General features: G+C 40.8%; 1 protein-coding gene across 1 annotated transcript in view; it reads left to right on the forward strand.

Annotated features, from left to right (window-relative positions):
* LOC111963266 (prospero homeobox protein 1-like) overlaps positions 1-12231 on the forward strand; it is an 18349-nt gene extending 6118 nt beyond the window's left edge. The window contains exons 3-5 of the mRNA XM_023986593.2: positions 1646-1753; positions 3263-3457; positions 11291-12231. Of these exons, the coding sequence (XP_023842361.1) occupies positions 1646-1753; positions 3263-3457; positions 11291-11458 (471 nt within the window). The 3' untranslated portion in view covers positions 11459-12231. The remainder of the gene's footprint in view (positions 1-1645; positions 1754-3262; positions 3458-11290) is intronic.
* Positions 12232-12434: the final 203 nt, after the last annotated feature.

Raw genomic sequence — 12434 nt, forward strand, 5'->3', positions numbered from 1 at the left:
CTGTATTAATAATCCTAGATGTGTTTACTAATATTGAGTTATCTGATATTATGTATCTATATTCATTATAAAATCCACTATACAAACTCCCTCTGTTTTGCTTCCCAGTTGAACAATGATTCGTTGAGGTTCAGTGCAGCGTGCGCAGTTCCATTAATACAGACTTCAAGGATCATCTTTTCTTTGATCTCGCTAACCCAAAATAAAATTATAGCATCTTCTTTAATCTGAGCAGAGTAATGACTTTAAGTCTAGAAAAAGACAAATAAAAAGGAATACAAGGCTTTGATAAGAATTGTCAGGAACAAAAGCCAATTTTCAAAGGCAGAGAAAGCTTCTGTTTCTGTCCAGGAAACAGTGTTTTTTCAGACTTGAAAAGGTGCAGAATATATTTCTCTATCATCAGTGCGATAGGAGTGCATCTGAAAGGTCAGAGCTGAGTGCCTGTGGAAAGCAGAAGTGCCTCCCTACCAGAACACTTGTCTTCTTGAGTATATATTGGATACATACACAGCCATCAAAAGATGTGTTTATACACTCAAAAAACATTCCAACAATAAATATAATCCAGTGAGAGTATATTCAATGACACCACTCTGCATTTTATCATGATTATGATCACTTTAATCATAAATTAATATAATCACATTGTCAAACGAAACATGAATAATTATTTCCATAATCATTATGATAGAATCATGCTAATAGCCCCCTGCTGCTGTTGTTAAGCATTGTTTGATCACTGGCTACGTTACCGGCAGATCACAGGTAAACTGTAGTAAGCCAACTCCTGTGCCATATTTCTTTTTCACCTCTACTGAACAACTCTAAGTGATGTGAAGATTGTGCCCGTGGTCAGAAGTGGTCATTGTCCTTAGTTGTAAGGATTTGGAGAAGAATTGTATTAGGCTCTCTGAGGATATGCTTTATCTTTACTGTACAAAGAGCTGTGGTTCTCTTTGAACAATTTCTCATCAATCTTTCATTCCAACTTCCTTATTTCAAAGGTTGGATTCCCTAATAAATGTATAGTGTGCTGTGACCTGCTGATAAGGAAGTATTACCTAAGGCGTGGCCGTGGGCTACAGAAAGAAAGACCTCTGAAGATCTAGTTGAATAGAAACTTTGCTTGAGGTATGATTTTATTTGTAACATGATGACCAGATTAATACAAAAAAAATCATACTTCAAGCAACGTTTCTAGCTGGAAGATGTCTTCAAATGATCAAGTAACTAGTTACTATTCAAAGCATTTTCCAAACAATCACCATCACCACCGCTAGGCATTAGGTGTAAGAGCCGCAGTGACTAATTCAAATCCCTAATCTAGTTCATAATGTTGTAGGGTCATTATTGACTTCCTGGTTACCACAGAGCTGTTATTTAGTGTCATTCATTTTAATTGGAGACAGAGGCAATTCAGTATTCTAATCTATTAACACTTTGCACAGTGTATTTTTTTTATTTTTTTATTTTATTTTACCGTTATTTTACCAGGTAAGTTGACTGAGAACACGTTCTCATTTGCAGCAACGACCTGGGGAATAGTTACAGGGGAGAGGAGGGGGATGAATGAGCCAATTGTATGTGAACTGTATTTAATTGTGATCGACTGACAGAACTTGTGGCCTTAACACATTGACACATTCAGGAAGGCCTAACCCCCAACCATCTGAAGAAAGCTAAGCTGATGTTCTTCTACACCCGTTATCCCAGCTCCAATGTGCTGAAAACCTTCTTTCCAGATGTCAAGGTAAGCTAACACAATATTAATTAACATTATGTTATTTCATGTTAATGGGTTTGTTCTATGTTCACCATATTTGCCTGCAGAATACTTGTTGATGTATTTTTGGGACAGAATGAGCAGTAGGTCGGAGGAAGGAAACAAAAGAACACATGGCTTAGAAAAACAAAGCTGTTAAGCCAGTAGCATGTCCTGGGGCATAGACCAGGGAGATAGAGGGGCATTCTTTCTTTAAAAAGCCACTCTAGTCAGCAAATGGAGTGACAAAAGACTGTAATAAAGCCACTGTCGTTCTGCGTCAATACAGGGCAGGTTTTAGACATGCATGCAGGCAGGCTGTGAGGCGAGCACTGGGCCTAACCACAGCATCCTGTATTTCTGTGTGCCCTGTGTGTTTCCTCTCCTGTCCCCTCTCCTTCCACCGTGGCCGGGACATGTCCTGCTAGGGCCAGTCTGTGTCTGGGGCCCAGGCCTGGCCTCCACACTACTCTATCTGACCCTAGGGTCATAAGGGAGGCCTGCAGCCAGCAGCCTACTGCGTCTCCTCCTTGCCCACGACCCTGTGGTGGGAAGTGGCACTGAACAAAAGACAGTTCTAATCCTGGTGTCTGATTCCATCCTATCAGGCAGAGTCACTGAGAGGGAAGCTTCCTTCTGTCCTTGCGCTGCACTGTGGCTTTCTCACTGTCTGATAGCAGCAGAGAAAATAAACGTCTTTGATGCCTGCCCAGCCCTTGGGCATTTTTTTCTTTCTTTCTGGATGAAGAGATAGAATAACCAGGCTAATGTCAAGACTGAGTTTAGAAACACATGGCTTTGACAGATGTTTTTTTATTCAGTAAGTTGGTGGGAAAAGATCAGAGCAATTAACGTTGAATAAAATGACAGACCAACACAATCCATATTGCTTGCATACAGTACCAGTCAAAAGTGTGGACACACCTACTCATTCAAGGGTTTTACTTTATTTGTACTATTCCCTACATTGTAGAATAATAGTGAAGACATCAAAACAATGAAATAACACATATGGAATCACGTAGTAACCCAAAAATATATTTTAGATTTTAGATTCTTCAAAGTAGCCACCCTTTGCCTTGATGACAGCTTTGCACACTCTTGGCATTCTCTCAACCAGCTTCATGAGGAATGCTTTTCCAACAGTCTTGAAGGAGTTCCCACATATGCTGAGCACTTGTTGGCTGCTTTTCCTTCACTCTGCGGTCCAACTCATCCCAAACCATCTCAATTGAGTTGAGGTTGGGTGATTGTCGACTATGTATATACTGAATATAGATTTTTAATCACTTGTGGAAGGTTTCACCCAAAACAACACATTTATATTCCAGCTCAGATTTGTAAATCGATATGAAAAAGAGGGAAGACAAGGTTTTGACACAGAGTAGGATCTCGATCATCTTGCATCAACTTGATTATTTGGTCGATAAAGACATGTAATCTGAGTAAACGATGTCAGTCAATTTTTCTCAACTTGTTGTCCCCTTGTGTCTCTAGTTCAATCGATGCATCACCTCTCAGCTCATCAAGTGGTTCAGTAACTTCCGGGAGTTCTACTACATCCAGATGGAGAAGTTTGCCCGCCAGGCCATAGTTGACGGGGTCAATGATGTGAAAGACATGTCCATCAGCAGAGACTCTGAGCTGTTCAGAGCCCTCAACATGCACTACAACAAAGCCAATGACTTCCAGGTAAGTCAAAATGTGTTTATCTTACCATATGTATGGTCAGTTCCTCCCCTGGTATCCAATGTAACTATATACTGTATGTAAGCTCGTCAATGTTTTTCCATGATTTTAGATTATTACATATTAGATTAACATACTCCCTTTCCAAAGTAAATTGCAACACGTATTCAAAGGAAATATGGTCAATGCTGACTGAATTATCTTTATGTATGGAAACAGTGTGTTCATTCTGCTTTCATCAGCACTCCTCAGTTGATGCAGCCAATGCTGTGCTTTTTGCCCTGAAACTAAAATTAGTCATAAAGTGAGGAAAACAATGAAGTTGTTTAGGCATGAATGTGATAAATTACACATTGATGTAGTATTAGGGTAATACACCTTCATTAGCATATCAGAGAATTCTCCTCCCAGTCCTCCTCCTGTTCCTGATCTGGTCTGGTCAGTAATCTCCTACCTCTGTGGTTCTGGTCTGGTCAGCTATCTCCTAGTTGTGGTCACGTATGACTGTGTCCTTGCCCTGACCCATGTGTCACTGCACCTGTGGCTGCACAGCCTTTGCAGCCATTATCTAAACTCTAGAGCAATGCTTTATCAAACTGTGGGAAGAGGAAGCTGCAGAATCCCACTAAAACAACTCGGGATTAGAGGACCAGTACGCCTGAGCGAGGCTCAGATTGCTACTGATGCGGAATGCTGAGAAAGATGCTGTGAATTCCGAGGGAGAAGGCTGATTGGTGGGAAAGAACCAAGACCGTTTTCTTTACCTTGGGACTAAGACATTCCTTTCCCAGGGATGCTTTGTGTCGGGAGATGAGAAAAAAAAAAGTTATGCCAACAACTGGACTGTTAGCGGGTCTATGGGAAATAATGGCACCGAATAGATTCTTGTCCCAGCATCCAAGCCTGATCTGTGTTGAGAACAGGGTGAAATTCCTGGGAAGGCTTGGTGCTTTCGCTCTTTCCGAACAGCTAAGTTCAAGGCAACAAGGCTACAAAGTCAAAGCAGAATCCCACTACAGACAGCTAATGATTCTGACATTGTATTTGTTTTATGAGCATAGAGAACAAAGTGCGAAGGAGCTGTCTGTTTTGAAGTGAGTAAGGGTGTTAAAAATGTCCTTGTAGGCAGGGCCGGAAATCATAGGCCCCGGGGCTTTGTTTTTTTTATAGGCACCCCAAACTTTGCTTTCCAAACTGTACGTTTTACCCGCGATTATATTTTGAAATCTGCAAGGCAAACCGAAAGCCGCAACCAACCATAGAAAAATAATCCATAGATGGCAGTTCCCATTCAAGTCAGGACTGGTATCCATTGCTACTGTACCCATGAGTTTAACAGTCAAATTGCCGGTGTAAGAAGTTACTAAACCCTTCTATGGATTGTATGTCTATGGCCACAATGCAACAAGCTGTATATTTAGCGCATGCTCCCCAAACTGCAGTCTTCCCAACTGTAGACATACTGGGAACTGCCAAAATAAAGGAAACACTTAAGTCAATGAGGCATATAAAGTATACAGTGCATTCGGAAAGTATTCAGACCCCTTGATTTTTTTCCCACATTTTGTTATGTTACAGCCTTATTCTAAAATGTATTCAATTGTTTATTTCCCTCATCAATCTACACACTATACCCCAAAATGACAAAGCAAAAACAGGTTATTAAAAAACTTAAATGTACATTTAGTACATTTAGTACTTTGTTGAAGCACCTTTGGCAGCGATTACAGCCTCGAGTCTTCTTGGGTATGACGCTACCAGCTTGGCACACCTGTATTTGGGGAGTTTCTCCCATTCTTCTCTGCCGATCCTCTCAAGCCCTGTCATGTTGGATGTGGAGCGTCGCTACACAGCTATTTTCAGGTCTCTCCAGAGATGTTCGATCTGGTTCCAAGTCCGAGCTCTGGTTGGGAGACTCAAGGACATTCAGGAACTTGTCCCGAATCCACCTGCATTGTCTTGGATGGGTGCTTAGGGCCGTTGTCCTGTTGGAAGGTGAACCTTCGCCCCAACCCGCTCTGGAGCAGGTTCTCATCAAGGGTCTCTCTGTACTTTGCTCTGTTCATTGTTCCCACAATCCTGACTAGTCTCCCAGTCCCTGCCGCTGAAAAACATCCCCACAGCATGATGCTGCCACCACCATGCTTCACTGTAGGGATGGTGCCAAGTTTCCTCCAGACGTGACGCTTGGCATTCAGGCCAAAGAGTTCAAACTTGGTTTCATCAGACCAGAGATTCTTGTTTCCCATGGTCTAAGAGTCCTTTAGGTGCCTTTTGGCAAACTCCAAGCGGGCTGTCATGTGCCTTTTACTGAGGAGTGGTTTCCGTCTGGCCACTCTACCATAAAGGCCTGACTGGTGGAATGCTGCAGAGATGGTTGTCCTTCTGGAAGGTTCTCCCATCTCCACAGAGGATCTCTGGAGCCATCAGGTTCTTGGTCACCTCCCTGACCAAGGCCTTTCTCTCCCGATTGCTCAGTTTGGCCAGGCGGACAGCTCTAGGAAGAGTCTTGGTGGTTCCAAACTTCTTCCATTTAAGATTGATGGATGCCACTGTGTTCTTGGGGACCTTCAATGCGGCAGAAATGACACAATCCTGTCTCGGAGCTCTTACGGACAATTCCTTCAACCTCATGGCTTGGTTTTTGCTCTGACATGCACTGTCAACTGTGGGACCTAATATAGACAGGTGTGTGCCTTTCCAAATCATGTCCAGTGAATTGAATTTACCACAGGTGGACTCCAATCAAGTTGTAGAAACATTTCAAGGATGATCAATGGAAAAAGGATGCACCTGAGCTCAATTTTTGATTCTCATAGCAACGGGTCTGAAAACGTATGTAAATAAGGTATTTCTGTTTTTAATATTTAATAAATTCGCAAAAATGTCTACAAAACCTATTTTAACTTTGACATTATGGGGTATTGTGTGTATTTTTTAATTTATTTAATCCACTTTAGAATAAGGCTGTAACTTAACAAAATGTGGAAAAAGGGTATACTTTCCTGGCATGGTTTAGGTCCACTTGTAGAGTCTATGCCAAGGTGCACTGAAGCTGTTCTGGCAGCTCGTGGTGGCCCAACATCCTTTTAAGACACTCTATGTTGGTGTTTCCTTTATATTGGCAGATACCTGTATGTGCTTGTGATAAGGCTGTCTACACTCATTGAGAATGGGTTATTCCTGTGGTTGGTGGTTGCAGTAAAAAAAATATATATATACAGTGGGGAGAACAAGTATTTGATACACTGCCGATTTTGCAGGTTTTACTACTTACAACGCATGTAGAGGTCTGTCATTTTTATCAAGGTACACTTCAACTGTGAGAGACGGAATCTAAAACAAAAATCCAGAAAATCACATTGTATGATTTTTAAGTAATTCATTTGCATTTTATGCATGACATAGTATTTGATACATCAGAAAAGCAGAACTTAATATTTGGTACAGAAACCTTTGTTTGCAATTACAGAGATCATACGTTTCCTGTAGTTCTTGACCAGGTTTGCCACACACTGCAGCAGGGATTTTGGCCCACTCCTCCCTCCAGACCTTCTCCAGATCCTTCAGGTTTCGGGCTGTCGCTGGCAATACGGACTTTCAGCTCCCTCCAAAGATTTTCTATTGGGTTCAGGTCTGGAGACTGGCTAGGCCACTCCAGGACCTTGAGATGCTTCTTACGGAGCCACTCCATAGTTGCCCTGGCTGTGTGTTTCGGGTCGTTGTCATGCTGGAAGATTCAGCCACGACCCATCTTCAATGCTCTTACTGAGGAAGGAGGTTGTTGGCCAAGATCTCGCGATACATGGCCCCATCCATCCTCCCCTCAATACGGTGCAGTCGTCCTGTCCCCTTTGCAGAAAAGCATCCCCAAAGAATGATGTTTCCACCTCCATGCTTCACGGTTGGGATGGTATTCTTGGGGTTGTACTCATCCTTATTCTTCCTCCAAACACGGCGAGTGGGTTTAGACCAAAAAGCTCTATTTTTGTCTCATCAGACCACATGACCTTCTCCCATTCCTCCTCTGGATCATCCAGATGGTCATTGGCAAACTTCAGACGGGCCTGGACATGCGCGTGCTTGAGCAGGGGGACCTTGCGTGCGCTGCAGGATTTTAATCCATGATGGCGTAGTGTGTTACTAATGGTTTTCTTGTGAGACCGTGGTCCCAGCTCTCTTCAGGTCATTGACCAGGTCTGCCCGTGTAGTTCTGGGCTGATCCCTCACCTTCCTCATGATCATTGATGCCCCACGAGGTGAGATCTTGCATGGAGCCCCAGACCGAGGGTGATTGACCGGCATCTTGAACTTCTTCCATTTTCTAATAATTGCGCCAACAGTTGTTGCCTTCTCACCAAGCTGCTTGCCTATTGTCCTGTAGCCCATCCCAGCCTTGTGCAGGTCTACAATTTTATCCCTGATGTCCTTACACAGCTCTCTGGTCTTGGCCATTGTGGAGAGGTTGGAGTCTGTTTGATTGAGTGTGTGGACAGGTGTCTTTTATACAGGTAACGAGTTCAAACAGGTGCAGTTAATACAGGTAATGAGTGGAGAACAGGAGGGCTTTTAAAAAAACTAACAGGTCTGTGAGAGCCGGAATTCTTACTGGTTGGTAGGTGATCAAATACTTATGTCATGCAATAAAATGCAAATTAATTACTTAAAAATCATACAATGTGATTTTCTGGATTTTTGTTTTAGATTCCGTCTCTCACAGTTGAAGTGTACCTATGATAAGAATTACAGACCTCTACATGCTTTGTAAGTAGGAAAACTGCAAAATCGGCAGTGTATAATACTTGTTCTCCCCACTGTATATATACCCATATATATATATATACCACATATATAATATATACAGTATATACAGTACAGTCAAAAGTTTGGACAAACCTACAATTGAAGTCGGAAGTTTACATACACTTAGGTTGGAGTCATTAAAATCGTTTTTCAACCACTCCACAAATTTCTTGTTAACAAACTATAGTTTTGGCAAGTCAGTTAGGACATCTACTTTGTGCATGACACAAGTAATTTTTCCAACAATTGTTTACAGACAGATTATTCACTTATAATCACTGTATCACAATTCCAGTGGGTCAGAAGTTTACATACACTAAGTTGACTGTGCCTTTAAACAGTCATGGTTTAGAAGCTTCTGATAGGCTAATTGACATAATTTGAGTCAATTGGAGGTGTACCTGTGGATGTATTTTAAGGCCTACCTTCAAACTCAGTGCCTCTTTGCTTGACATCATGGGAAAATCAAATAAATCAGCCAAGACCTCAGAAAAAATTGTAGACCTCCACAAGTCTGGTTCATCCTGGGAGCAATTTCCAAACGCCTGAAAGTACCACGTTCATCTGTACAAACAATAGTACGCAGTATTAACACCATGGGACCACGCAGCCATCATACCGCTCAGGAAGGAGACGCGTTCTCCTAGAGATGAATGTACTTTGGTGCGAAAGTGCAAATCAATCCCAGAACAACAGCAAAGGACCTTTGTAGATGCTGGAGAAAACAGGTGCAAAAGTATCTATATCCACAGTAAAACGAGTCCTATATCGACATAACCTGAAAGGCCGCTCAGCAAGGAAGAAGCCACTGCTCCAAAACCGCCATAAAAAAGCCAGACTACGGTTTGCAACTGCACATGGGGACAAAGATCGTACTTTTTGGAGAAATGTCCTCTGGTCTGATGAAACAAAAATAGAACTGTTTTGCCATAATGACCATCGTTATGTTTGGAGTAAAAGTTAAAGCTTGGTCGCAAATGGGTCTTCCAAATGGACAATGACCCCAAGCATACTTCCAAAGTTGTGACAAAATGGCTTAAGGACCACAAAGTCAAGGTATTGGAGTGGCCATCACAAAACCCTGACTTCAATCCTATTGAATATTTATGGGCAGAACTGAAAAAGTGTGTGCGAGCAAGGAGGCATACACACCTGACTCAGTTACACCAGCCCTGTCAGGAGGAATGGGCCAAAATTTACCAAACTTATTGTGGGAAGCTTGTGGAAGGCTACCCGAAACATTTGACCCAAGTTAAACAATTTAAAGGCAATGCTACCAAATACTAATTGAGTGTATGTAAACTTCTGACCCACTGGGAATGTGATGAAAGAAATAAAAGCTAAAATAAATAATTCTCTCTACTATTATTCTGACATTTCACATTCTTAAAATAAAGTGGTGATCCTAACTGACCTAAGACAGGGAATTTTTACTCTGATTAAATGTCAGGAATTGTGAAACACTGAGTTTAAATGTGTATGGCTAAGCTGTATGTGAACTTCTGACTTCAACTGTATATTCCGGTTTTTCTTTATTTTTTAAAACTATTTTCTACATTGCATTGTAACTAAGAAATAACACATTGAATCATGTAATAACCAAAAAATTGTTAAACAAATCAAAATATGTGTTATATTTTAGATTCTTCAAAGTAGCCACCCTTTGCCTTGATGATAGCTTTGCACTCTTGGCATTTTCTCAACCAGCTTCATGAGGAATGATTTTCCAACAGTCTTGAAGGAGTTCCCACATATGCTGAGCACTTGTTGGCTGCTTTTCCTTCACTCTGTGGTCCAACTCATCCCAAACCATCTCAATTGGGTTGAGGTCGGATGATTGTGGAGGCCAGATCATTTGATGCAGCACTCCATTTTTGTATTTGTATTTATTATGGATCCCTATAATAAATACAAAATGGTGGAGTGTGGACCTTCTTCCTGGGGTCCAGCAAAATTAAGGCAATTAATACAATTTTAAAAACATTACAATACATTCAGACTGTGTGCCCTCAGGCCCCTACTCCACCACTACCACATATATACAGTACAAAATCCATGTGTACGTGTGTGTATAATGCCCATGTTATCGTGTGTGTGTGTGAATGCGCCTATGTTTGTGTTGTTCCATAAGGTGTTTTTTAATCTGTTTTTTAATCTATTTTTACTGCTTGCATGAGTTACTTGATGTGGAATAGTGTTACATGTAGTCACAGCCTGGAAGTGTGTTTTGAGTCAATATCCTGTTGAAAAACAAATGATAGTCCCACTAAGTGCAAACCAGATGGGATGGCATATCGCTGCAGAATGCTGTGGTAGCCATGCTGGTTAAGTGTTCCTTGAATTCTAAATAAATCACCGACAGTGTCACCAGCAAAGCACCCCCACACCATCACACCTCCTAAAAGTTAAAAGTAACTTTTAACAAGAAACACCTGTTAATTGAAATGCATTCCAGGTGACTACCTCATGAAGCTGGTTGAGAGAATGCCAAGAGTGTGCAAAGCTGCCATCAAGGCAAAGGGTGGCTACTTTGAAGAATCTGAAATATAAAATATATTTTGATTTGTTTAACACTTTTTTGGTTACTACATGATTCCATATGTGTTATTTCACTATTATTATTCTACAATTTAGAAAATAGTAAAAATAAAGACAAGTCCTGGAATGAGTAGGTGTGTCCAAACTTTTGACTGGTACTGTATATATACACAGTATTATTATTGTTATTATTATCATTATTATTATTTTTATTCCCCCTTGGGCCCCCCATTAGCCTGGGCCCAGGGACTTCACTCCCGGTAAGCCCCTGTTTTAATCCGGCCCTGCTTGTAGGTCCAGGTTCCAGAGTGTTGGTTCAGAGCACTGTACAAAAGAGTTATGTAAACAATGAGACAACACACTTCCCATCCACTGTGGTGGTTTGTCACGCACATCAAAGAAGCTGTTGGTTTAGATGTTGCTTGGTTCCAGTGCAGGTAATTCATTGAGACTTGGCTTTAAGCACAACATCGTGTTTGATCCCTCTACCAACAGGTTCCTGAGAGATTCCTTGAGGTTGCTGAAATTACTCTCCAAGAGTTTTTCAACGCCATTTCTACTGCCAAAGATTCTGACCCCTCTTGGAAGAAGGCAATCTACAAGGTCATCTGTAAACTGGACAGTGATGTCCCAGATGAGTTCAAGTCATCCATCTGCCTATAGACAGAGCAAACAATAGCCATGCTCGAGGAATGAAGGACATTTGCAGTCATACAATGACAATAAGTGCTAATTTTAACACATCTTGCCAATAAATTGAGTTTAGTGAGCGAATCAAGGAACAAATGGATTATGTTGTAAATGACATATTATACACTGCAGTATAGGAGCCTACTTACTGCACTTACAGCTTTTTACAGTCTCAGTGATCTTTATAGCACTGCTCCAGCTCTCTCCTAGGAGTTTTTTAAAACTTAGCTGATAGCAGATCGTAGTGTGTCTGTGTATCTCCATAAGGATTCAATTAAGACAAGATGTAGTTGCATGTTTGTAGATGTAGTGATATTTAAGGGCAGTGGTTTAGTACTGTAGTGTACTTGCTAGGTCTGATAGACTTACAAATAAATGTGAACAAAATGGTACTTTCTATACATATTTGACTTATGGTTCCTAATGGACATGCGGTTTTGGATGATTCTGAGAGAAAGACATACTGTGGTAATAGTTTATTTTTATTTTGTAGCAAGTGCTTTATGTAAATGTGAATACGCTAAATGTATTAACCTAATAGCATGTAAATATTGCAAATGACCACAAAGAACCAATTGTTTGAGAAAAAATTGTATGTACAAAAAAGTACAAAGTTATGTTTAGATGTTTTGTGCCTATTTCTATAGTCTATTGCCTATTGTCAACTCAATTCTATAGACACCATATTCTGAGTGGTTATTTGATAGTCCTGCTGATAGAATAAAGCTGCACTTACTTCATCTTGAGACTTCTTGTTTTTATATCACTGATTGTAAGTCACTCTGGATGAGGTTGTCTAATGATTTAAATATAAATAGATGGAAATAATCACAATTTTATTTTATTGAATTATTTCACAATTCATTTCAGGCATCACCAAACATTTAGTAAATTTAGTTCATGTTTTTACTACTACTGTTTGTAACACCACATTGAAAGTATTCTGCCT

This window comes from Salvelinus sp. IW2-2015, linkage group LG4q.2 (assembly GCF_002910315.2).
Source record: "Salvelinus sp. IW2-2015 linkage group LG4q.2, ASM291031v2, whole genome shotgun sequence".
NCBI classification, from domain to species: Eukaryota; Metazoa; Chordata; class Actinopteri; order Salmoniformes; family Salmonidae; genus Salvelinus; species Salvelinus sp. IW2-2015.